The sequence below is a fragment of the Arachis stenosperma genome, chromosome 6 (assembly GCF_014773155.1).
Source record: "Arachis stenosperma cultivar V10309 chromosome 6, arast.V10309.gnm1.PFL2, whole genome shotgun sequence".
Classification (NCBI taxonomy): Eukaryota; Viridiplantae; Streptophyta; class Magnoliopsida; order Fabales; family Fabaceae; genus Arachis; species Arachis stenosperma.
The window spans coordinates 125,576,871-125,594,036 of NC_080382.1; the positions used below are offsets into that span (position 1 = coordinate 125,576,871).

Sequence of the window (17,166 nt, forward strand, 5' to 3'; positions counted from 1 at the left end):
ATGCTGCTGTCTGGAGTTAAACGCCAGAAAAACGTCATGATCCGGAGTTGAACGCCTAAAACACGTCATAACTCAAAGTTCAACGCCAAGAAATGCCTTAGCTCGTGGATTGATCAAGCTCAGCCCAAGCACACACCAAGTGGGCCCCGGAAGTGGATTTATGCATCAATTACTTACTCATGTAAACCCTAGTAGCTAGTCTAGTATATATAGGACACTTATCTATTGTATTAGACATCTTTGGTCTCAGTTTTGTTTTATTCTTCATCTTAGGAGATCATTGATCACGTTAGGAGGGGGCTGGCCATTCGGCCATGCCTGAACCCTTTGCTTATGTATTTTCAACGGTGGAGTTTCTACACACCATAGATTAAGGGTGTGGAGCTCTGCTGTACCTCAAAGATTAATGAAGTTCTATTTTCTTTTATTCAAATCTCTCTTATTCTTATTCCAAGATATTCATTCGTACCCAAGAACATGATGAATGTGATGAGTTAGATAACCCTCATCATCATTCTCACTTATGAACGCGCGTGATTGACAACCACTTTCGTTCTACATGCAACATAAGCTTGAATGTGTATCTCTTAGATTCCCCAACAGAATCTTCGTGGTATAAGCTAGATGGATGGCGGCATTTATGAGGATCCGGAAAGTCCAACCTTGTCTGTGGTGTTCAGAGTAGGATCCTGGAAATCCGGAAAGTCTACCTTGTATGTGGTGTCCGAGTAGGATTCCGGTAATGAATGACTGTGACGTGCTTCAAACTTGTAACCTGCTGGGCGTAGTGACAACGCAAAAGAATCAATGGATTCTATTCCAGTAGGGGAGGGAACCAACCGGTGATTGGCCGTACTGTGACAGAGTGCGTGAGCATTAGCTTTCACTGCGAGGATGGGATGTAGCTATCAACCATGGGTGATGCCTCCAGACTGGTTAGCTGTGCGAGTGACAGCCGCATAGGATATTTCCCCGAGAGGATTGAAAGTAGCCACAGCTGATGGTGAACCCCTATACAAAGCTTGCCATGGAAAGGAGTGAGAAGGATTGAGTAGAAGGAATAGGAAAGCAGGCGTCCGTGAGCTCTACAGCATCTCCATTCCGCTTATCTGAAATTCCTACCAATGAATCTACATAAGTATTCTATCCCTTTTATTATTCCTTTTTATTTATTATTTAATCCAATAAAATATCATGTTTAAATTCGCCTGACTGAGATTTGCAAGGTGACCATAGCTTGCTTCATACCAACAATCTCTGTGGATTCGACCCTTACTCACGTAAGGTTATTACTTGGACGACCCAGTACACTTGCTGGTTAGTTGAACGGAGTTGTGAATTCATCTGCTGCCCCTGCCAATTTCTAAAATCCAATTACAATGAATAAGGATCACAATTTCGTCCACCAGTAACTCAAGATCATTTAAGAGCCAATAGTATAATTTAATGGTTACAAAGGTCAAAATACACCAATTTTGCAAGTATAGTCAAAAGGTGCCTCAATTAAGTATAATTCACAAGTTTTGGCCATGAAGAAACATAAAAGCATTCACTTCAATAGAGTGATGTAAAATGAATTGAAAACAATCTTTGAAGGAAATTTTTTTAAAAAAACTTGACAATAAAATCATCGAGGTAATTCAATAACCAATTGGTGCACAAGGTCTTATTGACACAGAAAACCGTTAATAAGAAACTTGTATCACCGATTCATAAAACACAGCTTCAAATACAAATTCAGCAATATAACGGCAGTAAAATTTAGCAAGTAACCCACAAAGTTCAACAATCTGCTAAATCAGAAAAGCATCAAATAAATTTAGCAAATTGTCACAAACTTTCAACAGTAATTCCATTAGAAATCAAAAGAGTTTACTCAATCAATACTTATCCATTTGAATGCAGTAGACAACAAACACAATTGAGATATCAATTCATATGAATTATACAAATAAATACAATTGAGTTAAAGCAACAATTCTACAATTCAATCAATCAAACAAGGGAGTCATCATCATGTCACAAATCACAAATTTCTGAGAATTCAATCCAAACACAATAGCATAATTAAATAGGCCTAGAATATACTACATACTATATTCAAACCTACCTAACCACCTGAATCAACTAAAACATGCAATTCTAACTAATACTAATCTAATCAAAATTAACTAATTAACAAAATAAAACTAAACAGAAGCAAATTCAAAGAGATGAATGTAACCAGATGACAGAGGAATAATAACAAAGAAGGAAGGGAATGTTGCAAAGGTTCAGTCAGTGACGATGGTGGCCGCCCAAGGGAGGTGGCGCTGACGGCTTAAAGCAGGGGCTGGCGGTAGTTAACGCAGGGGCTGGCGCTGACGACTTAAAGCAGGGGCCACGCCCTTGGCTCACGATAACCTTTTTCCTGGTCATCTCGTGAAAATCTACAGGGACACCACCACTATGTAACCAGAAATAAAAAGATCATAAGAATACAAGTCCTATAGCTTGTAGCTCGTTCAAAACATAGAATGAACTTGCAACATGCAGGAAAACTACGAAGAGTGGGGGCAAACAGTAATCATCAACTATTTGAAAACTAAAAATAGTGGTGCCCCTACTACAAAGAGCATATTCAGAGATAACAAGCGCAAAGAAAAAACAGGAAAAATACCAAGCAAAAGGGATAGCATGCAGAACGAACAAGGATTCAAAGAGATTTCTCCTGTAAAAATACAAAATAGGGGAAAACAGAAGCTTCACTAACCTCAAATGATAATTGCTGTAGAATTTGCTGATAAATGCCACTAACCCTCCTTAGTATAGCAAAGGACGCAACGGCAATGGGGAGCAAAGCAAACCCAACATGGGAGATTTGCAGAGAGAAAGAGAGGAGACTGTTCGTATTTGGAAGGATGGTTTTGAAAATGAAATGGTGTAGAAAGTAAAAAGGTAAAGTAAAACCTGTTTAAACTTAAGTTAAATGTTGCATTTATTACTGGAGAGAGAATGTAGGAGAAGGCCGACGGATTTGCAAAATGAGGGGAGTATAACTGCTCTAGTAAAACTAAAGAAATCTGTTCAGTTTCTTTAAAGTACCCTTTAGGGTCCCAGTAAAAGAACAAAATCCAACATCATAAACTCGGATATCTATGACAAAAGAACCGGGGTCCAGGAATCCGAATTGGGAGCACAGTTGTAGGCAAATAGTAACATAGTAGAACGATGATTAAATGAGAATCCAACGTTACGATATAATACTAAACATGACACAACGACAGTGCCATTAAACCTAAAACCGTCAAATCCCGCCATTAAAGACGTAACTTAAAGGCACTAAATACTGAAAAATGGCACAACCTAAAAGGACAAAAATAAAAGAGGAAAGACACTCAGCAAGTAAAACACATGTTCTATATCACCTAAAATATTACTAATTTTAGTATTAAAATGTCTTACAGATTGCCCACTTAACTTAATTCTACGCACGCCAAAGTTAGAATCTCCAATCTTCATCCATTCCGTTCACAAACTCACTTCAAGTACAAACATCATCATTACTAATTTTTTTTATTATAAACCATTATCATTACGAAACTTTCCTTTTTCATTAGTCTAAATGCTACTATTTTTTAATTGTAGAAAATGGTGTTATTAACGATTATGTAAAGTAAATACAATCATAATAATTTGTCTTCTTTTATAAATATGGTATTTTTTTCATTATTTGATATTTCTAATTCCAGAATCAAAATTCAAATTATGGAGTAGTAGTATTAATTCATTTTCTTTATATACATTGTACAAAAAAAAATCTTTATTTGTGTGGAAGAAGTGAAAAGCAGATCAGAGGCCACGCAGCATAAAAGGGAACACTAGATACACGCATCCCGAAAACTCCAACACCACCCACCAAAAGGACAATGCACAACTGCACAAGCATTTGCCATGTTTCATTTTTCCATTGATGGAGTAAAACAATTTCGCTTTAATATTACTATCCCCAAATTGGAAGTTCTTTGAAAAGTATTAATATAATTTATTAAACTAAAATATTAAAATTATCATTAATTAGTTTTTATTTTGATTTTTTTACTATTATTGTTTGGAAAATTAGTAAGATTAGTTGATTTGCGACAAAGAACAAATTAATTTTACAATTTGTGAAAAAATCATATTAAATTTAATTTTTAATATATTTTTGGAATAAAATAATTAATTATTAAAATAGTTAAATATGTCATTATAAAATAATTAAATATATAATAATAAAAAATTAATTTTAATTCATTAATAATATAAAAAAATTTACACAGTTATTTGATTGAATTTGTATATTTAAATAAACTTTTAACTAATTAATTTTAAATTTTGTTATTTTATTAATTTAATAATATATAATTATTTATGTAATTCTTTCTATACGATGATATATGGAAATTAAATTTATAGTACAATAATTTTCTTATAAACAGTCCTTATTTGTTATTTCCCTCTGTACCAACACTGAATTTTTGTTTACTTTTTATGTGACTTATAAAAAAATACAAATTACCCATTTATTACCAAAAAATATAAAATATGTGCAAATTCCCGTCGAGATTCATACGTTCATTATTTCAATCTATTTTCCATAGAAAACAGAAGTCATCCAGACTAATCATTCTTTCCTTTTCCTCTATAAAAAGCACTTTTTTCGTTTTTCATTTTTCTGTCTCCTCAGGAGTCTCAAATCATCTCACCTTTCGGAACCACCATGGCGGCGGCGGCGGCCACCGCAGCCTCTCTCTTTAGAGTAGTCATCCGCCGCGAGACGACGACATCGCCATTAGCCGGGAAGAAACACCGGTCCTCCGTCCGGATCCCGCGCTTCGCCGTGTCCGTTGACCGGCCTCCGGCGCCGACGTCTGCGGTAACAACGTCGCCAGAGAAAACAAATCCGGTGGTGAAGCGAGAAGAGGAAGGAGAAAGAGGCGTTGACGCGAAGGTGAAAGAGGAAGAAGAGGAGAGCAAGAACAGAAGCGTGTTCAGCGCTATGAAGCGGTTTCTGGAAGAATCGAAGGTGATAATCGACGAGGAAAAGGAAAGCGGTGGTGGTGGAGCGCCGCGGTGGTTCTCGCCGCCGGATACGGTGGATTGCAGCGGTTCTTGGCAAATGGAGGATCCGCCGGTGTTACTCTACTTACCGGGTTAGTCGTTATTTTGTCTTCTCTTCTTTTTTTCATTTCCGTTTTCTTCTCAGTATGCATTGCTTGGTTGGTTTACTGCTACTGCTATTGTGTGGTTTTTACTGGTTCATTTTTGCGGGGTTTGTGTTGGTATTGATTTTCTTTTTGTCGTTTACTTTTCAACGGTTTTTGAACTGCGTGTCACTATGTGTTTAGTCGTTTTTACTGGTTGAGCAGTTCTAAAGTTCAATTCATTCAACTTTTGTGAAACTAACTTATTAGTTTTTTTTCCCGCTTTACTCGCATTCATGCCGTGTGATTTTTTCTATGATGATGAAACATATTTACTGCATCCTTCAATTCCTAAATACTCTCTTACACGTGATTTAGGATTTTTGAAACATGAAGAAATGACTTTAACTTTACTCGTCTAATTAAATTCATGTACTTTTATAACTTTTTTAAAATAATAAATTTAAAAATTAACTAATTACTTCGCTGATGTTCTAATATATAATTAGTTATATTTATAAAAAAAATTTATACTGACATTACATAAAAATTAAATTATAAAAAAATTAAAAAATTACTTTGAAAACTGTTAGGATATTAATTATTTAAAGGTAATTACTCTGTTTTCTTTTAAAAATTAGAGGATAAATTACTATCTTTATATATTATTGTATAAAAAACCTAATATATATTTAACACATGAAATAAATGTTTTTGTATATTTTATTTGAATCTAAAGTATGATATTTGAAATAAAATTTTAGATAATTAACTTCTTGTATATTTTATTAGATTTTTGTTAGTTGTGATTTTCAGAAAAATACATTAATCCTAAAATATTTATTTTTATAATATTTCATAATTCAGCTTCTATTAAATACAAAAATAAAAATAAAAAATTGTATTTTAAAAAAAATAAAAAGACATAATTATAAGTTTTTATCTAATATAAAAATTCAATTACAAACTTTTAAACTATAAAAAGCTAATTAAAAAGTTAGAAAAAGTATACATCGAACTGATATTAAATATACTACAGATTACAGAAGGATAGATCATCATTTAAAAACGTTTTTTCTGATTCCAATTAAAATGTCTAGTTGGATATTATTTTAGTTGATTTATTATGGTGTAAAAAATAATTTAGTTTACTCTTTGAAATATAAAAGTGAAATTAGCAATATAAAATATATCAAATTGAATATGTAAAATTAATAGGAGTTGGAACTTGTACCCGGATCATGCATGCGAGAAAACTTTACAATATTTTTATTTTGGTCTACAACTTTAAAATATTTTATATCGTGTATTCCCAACATCGGCCTCATAATTTTTTTTAGCATACTCCTGAAAAAATACCTCTTTTGTTTGATGTGCCTCAAAATTCATATTATTTAAAAAAACAAAAAAAAAGAAGTTTGTGTTCATTGTTTGAGATAATTTGGAAATTAGACCGAGATATTGTTTTGAACATACTATATTTTAACAAAATAGTAGGTTTAATTCAGCTAAGATACCATTCACATTCTTTATTCTTAACAGATGTAAAACTTGCAATAATATACATGTTTTAATCTAATCGTGTGTTATTATTCTGACGTTTTACAAGCATAAATGATACAGTCAGTAGTACAAATAAAAAGTTATAGATGAATTTTTAAATAAAGTGTATAATTCTAAATTTTAAAATTGATTAAAGTAATTAGAAAAATTTGAAAACTAACAAGGTTTATTTTTTCTACATAAAGTCCACCTGTTGGAGATTTCGGCCGGGTTTATTGGTTGCTTTATTTATTTGTGGTGAACTCTATTTTGGGTTAGAATTCAAACACATAGAACCGGGGGGGTCGCATAGAAATGTTGGTTTTAGTAACTAACCTACTAACCACCACGCCAAGTGTTTGTTGCAGCTTCATCAATTAGTAATGGACTGGCCCAAAAAACAAAGTATGAAGGGACACATAACGTGTTATGCTACGGATAGAATCATGCTTGTGTTTCAACTTTCAACATCCAATTGGTAGATTGACGTTAGTGGTTTAGTGATCTACCACAATACCAATGGTAGATCTAAGCATCTTGAAAAAAACACAACCTTAAGTGGGGGATTATTTAAGCAAAATTTAGAGGTTAAGAATTGTGTGTAAGCAAATTTCATCATTTGAAGGTACCAAGTTTGATTCCTACTGTAGTTATTTTGAAATTATTTTTAAATGTTTACCCGGAGTCAGTTTAACTAAATGGAACCAATTCGGTCATACTTGACCGAGTAGAATATAATAACTATATATAGATATAACAAATAATAAGAATTGGAAAAAAAATGACAATTACAAAAGACAAGTGATACTATATAAATATAAAGATATTAAAAAAAAAACCTTGTAGATAAAGGCCACAAGTGGTTTAATGACATTCTTGATGAAAAGATAACAAACCTAGCCAATAAATAAGTATTCTTTTTCGGCAGTGGCAGCCGACACCAATTACTTATTCTTTCTTTTTCATAGTGAGTATCAATATTATCAAGTAAAATATAACCCGCGTGATCCGTGAAGACAAACCATTTCTATTGTTTATTATATGGACCAACACTTTAATTAAGTAGTTGAATTTTTATTTTAAGAGCTAAGTTTCATATATCTTATTTAAATTCTGGTCGTAGTTCATTTAATTTAGTAGTTAAGTTTTGTAATTTGTTGAATATTTATGTCTTTTTATATATTGAATTTGTGTTATAATAGCAAATGTAAGATTAGTTAGAAACTTAGAATGCTAAGTACTACTTTACATTTTAATTAGGAGGGTTTGCTTTTATATATATAATATATATATCAACAATTTAACTTATTAGGTGAAGTCAGTTACATAAATCGAATGACGCTATTAATCATATTATGCTCTTTTTTTTTTATCAAGTTTTTACCATCTTATCAACAATAGATACTATTTAAATTTTTTTCCTTATATATTCATTGCTTATTTTATCCATCCGAATGTGATTGCTCCTTGATCTCAACATCTCATACTTAACTTATGTTTATAATACTCATGGTCTAATACTTTATTTCATATGAAATAGCCGATTTTATGATGAAATAAAATTCACCTTTAAATTTTAAAGATACCCTGTTGTCACGTATATAATGAGACGCACAGATCATATTCATGTTTGGTTGAGTAGATAGATTTTAATATGTGCAGATCAGAATTATGGTACTATTACATTTAAAAGATTTCCCCTATTATTGACTTATCAAAGATTAAGATTCGTAACGTGTTCTCGGTCTTTTATCGGATAATTTGCTGTGGTGAGGGTTGAAGTTCCCCCCAAGTTTCCCTAAGTCTTAATAGGAGGTTCCATTACTTTATAAAAATTATAAATTACCTGTACTCCGAATTTTACAGGGATTGATGGCGTGGGACTTGGACTTACTTTACATCATCAGAAACTCGGAAGGTTTGTGTTTATTCTAAGTATCTAGATTTTACTGACATGAATGACTGATATCTAAGAACCACACTTTTGTTCTTTTTGCTTGAATGAAGGATTTTTGATATATCATGCATGCATATTCCAGTGGCCGATCGAACACCATTTACAGGTACTTGTTTCCTATTATTATTTACTATGTTCAGCTAGCTACTATTATTGAAAGTGAAATCTACGACAATTATAAAATCATGCTAATTTTATGCACCTTGTTAAAATCAATATAAAATGGTTTAAGACTTAAGCATATTTGTTGTGTTAAAAACCACGTTCGGCAAGTTAATGTTGTCTTTCAATGGGGTATTCTGTCTAGAACCATCTTTTCCAAAAGTTTAAGCCGAATTTTTATCCTTATTTAGAAGAATGGAGATAACAAGGATTGTAGAGGCACATGATCGGTTTTACATCTAGAGTAATGCTACGGTGGAGAGTAAATATTGCTTCTTTTAGTAAAGAAAAAATCCACCAAAAAAGTTTATGATTTGCATTGCACATGTTGTTTATACATTAAATAAAAATCTTCACTGCAATTCTGCATAACTTATTTTGTATGTTACCCTGTTGCAGACCTCATGAAAATAGTTGAAAGTAGAGTCAAGTCAGAGCATCAACGTTCACCAAGGAAACCCATATATCTTGTTGGAGAATCTTTAGGAGCATGCCTTGCGCTTGCTGTTGCTGCCCGCAACCCAGATATCGATCTTGTACTGATTCTAGCAAATCCAGGTAATAAAAATATTTTAATCTATTTGATTTTATTGGGCATGAGTAGTTAAGTCAAGCACCATAATTGTGAAATTGTATCATTACCTTGCAACGCAAGCAGCTGAAAAAGACAGAAAGAATTTAGTACAACAAACCGTTAGCACCATGACAGCCATGGCAGCTAATACTTTTGCAACAAACTTCCTAATTTTGCATTTACATTTCACTTTCATTTTCTTGCATATTAAGTTACTAAAAGCCTGAGGTAAATAAGAGTTGAACTTCTCCCATAGAATTTACTGTTGGATGCATGCACTGTTCAGTGTAATTTGGGATTACTATACTGATAAAGTAGAGTTATGAGTTGTCAAACATGTGAGTGAATGTATGAAAATGTAACACAATGTTGAAGAAACAGGTGACATATTAAGTTGAAACTAAAAATGAAGAGTAATTCATACTTGCTTAGAGTTTGAATTATTTGAAACTAGTTGCTCACTGATAAAGGATCGACTAATCTCAGTTGTTGCTTAGATACATGAATGATATTGCGATATTTAGCTAGAGTTTTATGTGAAAGTTCCTAAACCATATTCAAGTTGATTTAGAAAGCAATCAGTTTCAATACACAGTACCTGATCTAACCATCACAACTCAATTTGGCAGCTACTTCATTCAGCAGGTCACAGTTGCAACTTCTAATACCATTAATGGAGGTTCTTCCTGACCCACTCTCACTTGGCCTGCCTGAACTTCAGAGTTTGATGCCAGGTTTGTTTATCTCCTTTGCATGTTATACTTTATTATTTTCTGTTTATCCATGGTGGATGTGTCTTACATTCCTTTCACTTTGAATGGCAAACTAGTTGGACGATTGTAGACCTTTGGTTGCTTTTTGTTGTTTCATAGTCAAATGTTTATGAATAATGGTTTTTAGGTAAATTAAATTGCAAGTACTTCAATGTAATTAGGAAATTATGCTAATTTTTCCACTTCACTATCCTTAAAAAATAAAGTTTAAAAATCAATAATTTTCCACTTTCACGTACATTTTGTTTTTGTCTTTTACCAAAGAAAATGATATCTTTTCTTTATTAATGCCTTCAACTTTTCTTCTGGCATTAGGCGACTCTGAGAGGATGGAATTGGGTAATTTGTTGAAAGGACTTCCTCTACAAAATACAACAAAAGAGTTGATGGAGGATTTTATTAATTTCTCGCCATCTCTGCCTGTAAGGTTCAATTTTCCTTTTTGTTCCTAAAAAAGGACAGAGACAAATATATATATATTCTAAGTGTAAACATGATTTTCTCCCCCTTCTTTCTCGAAATGTTTGCAGTTGTTTAGTTTTTAATATGCAAAGCATTTTATGAGCATTAATGACAATGCTTAAAACAAATGCCAGAAGAACAAATCCAAATTCAAAATCATGTTGCTTGTTTACTCCTTATTCTTAAACAAAACTTCGTAAAATTTGGTCATCCTGAAGTTGAGGAACGCAGATGGACATGCCTGTATTTTCTTTATCTGGGCTTCTGATTTCTTAGATTGAGCTTTCTTTTCACTTAAGAGTATTGAAAGTCTATTGTTGATTGAGATTTAGGCTCTTGCTGATATATTACCAAAAGAAACACTTCTGTGGAAACTAAAGCTGCTTAGATCAGCTTCTGCATATGCCAACTCACGCCTTCATGCTGTAAAAGCTCAGACTTTGATACTATCCAGGTTCATACTCTTTGAAATTGTCAATCTCATATAGTCGTAATTTAGGATCGTATGTACTTTGTTAACTTATAAATTCGTGTTTACTTAGCAGAAATGCTTTTCTTTTTCAATAAAAATATAAAACTTGGTTGACAGATTTTTACTTTGAAAACATTATCTTGATGAAAACACTTAAGATTAACTAACTTTACTGGAATGCTTGACTTCTGTTCATTCTTCCATATTGGTGCACCTTTTTTTTTTCCTGGATTGTGGAAACTGAAACTGAGGTTTATCATTTGTCCTCGTAGTGAAAAAGATGAATTACTACCTAGCAAAGAGGAAGGTGAAAGGCTACGTAAGTTATTAGCTAACTCTGAGCTACGTAAATTTGCAGACAGTGGACATTTCCTATTCCTGGTATGATTCCCTCCATTGCTGTTTCTTCATCTAACATTCTTGTACTTGTGGAGTAAAGATATCTCATGTTATGGAAAGTCTTAATGGATCCTAATATGATGCCTCTGTTTTCCGCTAGCAGGAAGGCAACATTGACCTGGTAACAGTCATCAAGGGAACTTCTTTCTACCGCCGTGGCAAGAAGCATGATTATGTATCAGATTATATACCGCCAACGCCTACGGAATTCAAAGAAGTACTGGACTCTTACAGGTAAATATTATGATAAAGTTGATCATATAAGGCATCAACACAGTTAACAAGAGTCTGCAGTGTTTAAATAAGCTTATCATGTCAAGTTGATGCCTTGGTGAGTATATATTCCTGCTATACGAGATAAAGTTTAAAATCTATCAGGAATATATATGGTACTCTGAAGTGGGAAACTTGATTGAACTTGCTAATATCTTAGTTGGTCAAATCATGTATCTATGCTATATCTTCAGATGTGCAGCCATGCTTTCTTGATTCATCTTCTTTTCTTTTCTTTTTGTTTTGTTAATCAATAGAAGTTGCAATCATGTCCCCTTTCACTTATAATGCTTGCAGGCTATTGAACATTCTGACAAGTCCTGTAATGTTGTCAACTTTGGAGGATGGAACAATTGTAAAGGGCCTTGCTGGACTTCCTTCAGAGGGACCTGTTATATATGTTGGGTATCACATGCTGCTCGGAATTGAACTCGGTCCATTAGTTTCTCGAATTTTGACCGAAAGAGATATCCTTGTTCGAGGGATAGCTCATCCATTGATGTTTAGGAGAAATGATGCTGGACTATTGCCAGATTTAGCTTCTTTTGATTCTTTCAGAGTTATGGGTGCTGTTCCTGTTGCTGCAACTAACCTATTCAAGCTTTTGTCTTCCAAGTCTCATATCTTATTATATCCTGGAGGGATGCGCGAGGCTCTTCACAGGAAGGTAAATTCCAATATGTAGTTTTCTTTTTTTGGCCACAAGTTATTGCCATCTTTCATATTGAAACAATTACTCGTTTTACTCCCTCTGTTCTGGCTTGTATACCATCTTGGACATGAAAGAGCGTATGAAAATGTGAATTGAATGAGTTGTCACTAACTCAGTATACTGAGAAACATTTATTTGAGTTTATTTGATAGTGTAAGAGTTTTACATTGTTATTAGATACTTACCTTTGTAAGACTTGGATATTTGCATTAAACATATACTGAACATTTTAATGATTTTCAGGGTGAAGAATACAAGTTATTCTGGCCCGAACAATCTGAGTTTGTTAGAATGGCAGCTCGATTCGGAGCTAAAATAGTACCTTTTGGTACTGTTGGAGAAGATGATCTTGCTGAGGTAAGCTTGGATCTTTGCCGAGCTATAATCATTTTACTTTACAAATTGATTGTGCCCTTCAAGTGCTTGTCATGGAGACAAAAGCATGACCATATTGTTTATGGATGATGGTAGGATTTGATTTTGATTCATTAATCATATCTTATATTTCAATGATTTTGACTTTTCAGGTGACTGTTAAGTGTTAACTGATACTACATTATTCAAAAAATTCAATATAAGATGCATAGCAGATAAAAATTGCTCCCTGAACTTTTTGCATGTGTATTTGATTGTGGAGAGGATCGAATAATGAAGGCTCTGCAATTAGTGGGAAGGAATATATTTAACATTTTCTTTTATATACTGAATAGAAGAATTTAATTTGATGACATATCACTAAACTCTAATCATAAACATTTTTAACATTTTTATTTTAAATTACTGAATAGTCCTAAAGATTTATGAGAACTATGAGCTTCTCATATATCTCTGACGATGTTTTAGTCTTGTAGAATAGTTAGAACACAGGAAATACGTCACCTACATAAAACATTCTTGTCAAGAGTTTCTTGATATATAATACGTTCATTTTACATCTTCTGTTGATGCCTTGAACATGGACTTATACCATTAACTCGTGTCGGTCTTTTCAGGTTGTTCTTGATTATGATGACTTGGTCAACATTCCTTTATTCAAGTCTCTAATAGAGAAGCTCACAGCTGAGTCTATCCCTTTGAGGTATCTCCATTTTTTTATTTTCCTTTTAAATTTAGTTGTTCATTGTGTGGCATGATTCATATTATTATTACATTAGGAGTCACAACTTAGTATTTGTAAACTATATTGTTGTATCTATTCAACCTTCTATAGATGCCATCTTACACATATAATTACGTATTGGAAAAGTATAGGTGAACAATGAAAATATTAAACAATATAAACAATAGATATATCGGATGTTTATTTTACTAGTGTATGGATGGTTATTTTAATATTAAAATTTAGAGGATTAATTTGGAAGTGTAGTGTGTTTTTATTTGATTGGTGGTTGTTCATATTGTTCAACAAAGTCATTGTTCCCCTAGCATTCCCCTTACGTATTTGGATACACATAAAATCTTCTTGAACCGCATATCAAAACTAAATTCTTATTTATGTCCCTGACATTTTTAAAATTTAGGACTGATGCTACTGGCGAGGTGGCAAATCAACAAGTACATATGCCTGCATTCTTGCCTAAAGTTCCTGGCCGTTTCTATTATTATTTTGGAAAACCAATCGAAACTGAAGGTATGCTCAAGCCATGAAATTTGGTGGTAATTATTCAATGTGTGATCTGTTAGTCTAATATACGAGATAAAATGAGTACATAAAAAATTTATATGATATTGACTATGGCAGATTAAATTTATATATAGATATATTATATGTTTGTTTGACAGGTAGGAGACATGTGCTGAAAGACAGGGAGAAATCTAATGAACTATATTTACAAGTGAAATCCGAGGTTGAGAATTGTTTGGCTTATTTAAAGGAGAAAAGAGAAAGTGACCCTTACAGAAACATAGTGCCTCGGCTATTATACAAGGCCGAACATGGTTTTGATGCTGAAGTTCCAACTTTCGAAATTTGAAGTTGGAAAACCAAACCTGTTGGTGTCTTTTCTTTCTTTCTTTCTTTCTTTCTTTCTTTCTTTTATTTTTTTCCTCCTCTTTTAATTGGTTAGATGTGCATTCCCCTATGTAAAATGAAAATGAAATCATCCATTTTTCTTTTTCCTTTTTGATAGAACAGTGCAATAATTCTTGGTTCAAATCAATAAGAGGTGAATGCGGGTTTCACGAATATAATATAATAATATAGTAATAGCACTATAACCAATTATTATATACCAAATTTTGTTTCATTTGTGTTTTCTTTTAATTTTTGTAAAGTGTGGTAGGCTGGTAAGCTATTAAGATTTAGTTATTTGCATATAAATGTTGATGACTTGCAGGTTGATGGGCTTATTAGTTGCCACTTTAATGGCGGCATGGGAATGGGTTTTAAAAGGTTTCTACGTAAATTGCGTTAGGCTGATTAAAACTCTATAGTTTACAACTTTTAATAAACGTATAGAAACTCCTCTAAAGATGACAAGCACTAGGTTTATTTACGATGTACTCACTATTGTAGGATACTGAATTTTATAACCAAATCATAAAATTAAGAGCCTACAACGACTTATAAAATATAAACTAATAGAAATTTCTAAATAACCACCTGAATCATGTCAGGCCTTTAGAATATGTTGGAATTTATTCAGAATTAACTAACCACAATTAGAGCCTAATTGCCGGCATACGGTAGCATATAGTTAATACTTAATACTATAGTTAGATCATAGATGTGTAGTCAGTTGCTCGTTTTAGTATTAACACTTTAACAGTATGTGCAAAGGCAATTTTGATTATGAATAATTTAATACTTTAATATTAAGCCTCTTGAAGAAGATCACAATCACATTGAGCAAATGATTCAGGAGTTGCTTCAATTGCTATATATGGTTCCTCCTAGATCTATTATTATTCTTATTATTATTAGATTATCATGATTATCTTTAATTTCAGGGCCTTAATAATAATAACATTGTAGCTCTTCATTCTGACACTAAGTTTTTGAAAAACAAGAGAAAAAATAATTAAAAATAAAATGATGAGTAGATTATTAGAAGACTAAGTAAAAAGAAAGAAAAATAGTCTGACATTTTTTTTCTCTCTCTCCTTTATTGTATAGTAGTTGATTATTAGAAGATTAATTTGTGTGTTTGCTTAGAGATTTTTGATCCAATCCTTTTAATTTTTTACTTGGAGTTCAGGTTAGTACAATTCTTATATTGTAAACTTCATTGATTTTTAGGGTGTTGTATGATAAATGAAATATTGCTTGTATTGTATTGTTGCTTGTATTGTATTGAAAACATTGATATGGTTAAATATTGATAGGGTGTTATATGATGGATGAAATGTTGTTTGTGTTGGATGATTTATAGGTATTAAAAACATGGAATTCATAAGAAATATCTTGACACCATCGAGGGTGGATGTATGATAGATTGAATCCAACAAGAGTGGTATTGAACTTGAGTTTTATGACAAAGTTGAGGAGTTTGTAGAAACAATTAGTAAGTTAGATGTTGTGAAGTCGAAAGAAAAATGTAGATGCCCATGCATTAAGTGTAGATGCACAAACTATAAAGAGCTGAACTTTATTAAGATACATTTGTGGGAAAGGGGGTTTATGCCAAATTATTGGATTTGAACAGAACATGGAGAGATTGACGATATAGGGATTAATCACACGGGATTCAATAATTGTGGAAAACGTTGTTCAAGAAGTGGTGCAAATGTGGAAGAATGTGATATGTATGACATTAGTTGGAAAGACATCTCCAGAAAGTATCATGAAATGATTTTCGATTCTACTGGTCCAGAGGATCTTCATGTAGAGGCTAAAAATTTTTTTTTATCTTCTTGAGGCAGCTTAAAAGTCTTTGTGAAAAGGTTGTGTGCACTCTTAACTATCGATAACTGTTAGAATGCTATGCATTAAGGCCGAAGAAAACCAATCACATGAGTTATTTAAGCAATGGGCCACCTTAATTAGGAAAATTTCTCCTGAGGGTAGTGCCATACCTAGGGACTACTATGAGGCTAAGAAGTTAGTGTAAAAGCTTGGATTGAAGGCAATCAAAATATATTATTACTCAAACAATTGCATGTTATATTAAAAAGACGATGCTGCTCTAATTAGTTGCAAGTTTTGTGAAGCATCTAGGTTCAACCCTATTTCCGAGGGTGTTTGTAAGTCCAATAGAGTTCCTGTCAGACGGATGCACTACTTATCCTTAATCCCTAGATTTCGAAGGCTTTATGCGTCAATGAGTTCAGCTCCGTACATGACGTGGCACATCAAAAACCAACGTGATGACCCATCCGTCACATAGGGAGGCATGGAAAAGCTTTGACCGCATCCACTCTGATTTTTCTTTGGAGCCTAGAAATATTAGGTTAGGTCTTTGCTTTGATGGGTTTACCCTAAATATCCAATTTAACAAGTCTTATTCTTGTTGGCTCGTAATTGTTATTCTATACAATCTATCTCCTGGGATGTGTATGAAAGATCCTTATTTGTTCTTGACTTACTTAATACCTGGTCCTAATAACCCTAAAGCCAACATTTATGTATTCTTGGGACCCCTGATTGACGAATTACATGAGTTGTGAAAACCTGGTGTTTTGACGTATGACATTGTAGAAAAGAAGAATTTTGTCTTAAAAACGACATTGATGTGGA

At 32.9% G+C, this 17,166-nt stretch overlaps 1 protein-coding gene across 1 annotated transcript; it reads left to right on the forward strand.

The window, feature by feature from the left end:
- Nucleotides 1–4,592: 4,592 nt before the first annotated feature.
- LOC130934990 (phytyl ester synthase 2, chloroplastic-like) lies at nt 4,593–14,737 on the forward strand. The gene is made up of 14 exons (XM_057864520.1): nt 4,593–5,174; nt 8,574–8,625; nt 8,715–8,770; nt 9,226–9,384; nt 10,030–10,134; nt 10,489–10,595; nt 10,968–11,089; nt 11,380–11,488; nt 11,610–11,740; nt 12,077–12,446; nt 12,735–12,848; nt 13,484–13,569; nt 14,012–14,121; nt 14,274–14,737. Exons 1-14 carry the CDS (start codon nt 4,742–4,744, stop codon nt 14,462–14,464), a joined length of 2,145 nt encoding a protein of 714 aa, XP_057720503.1. The 5' UTR covers nt 4,593–4,741; the 3' UTR covers nt 14,465–14,737.
- Nucleotides 14,738–17,166: the final 2,429 nt, after the last annotated feature.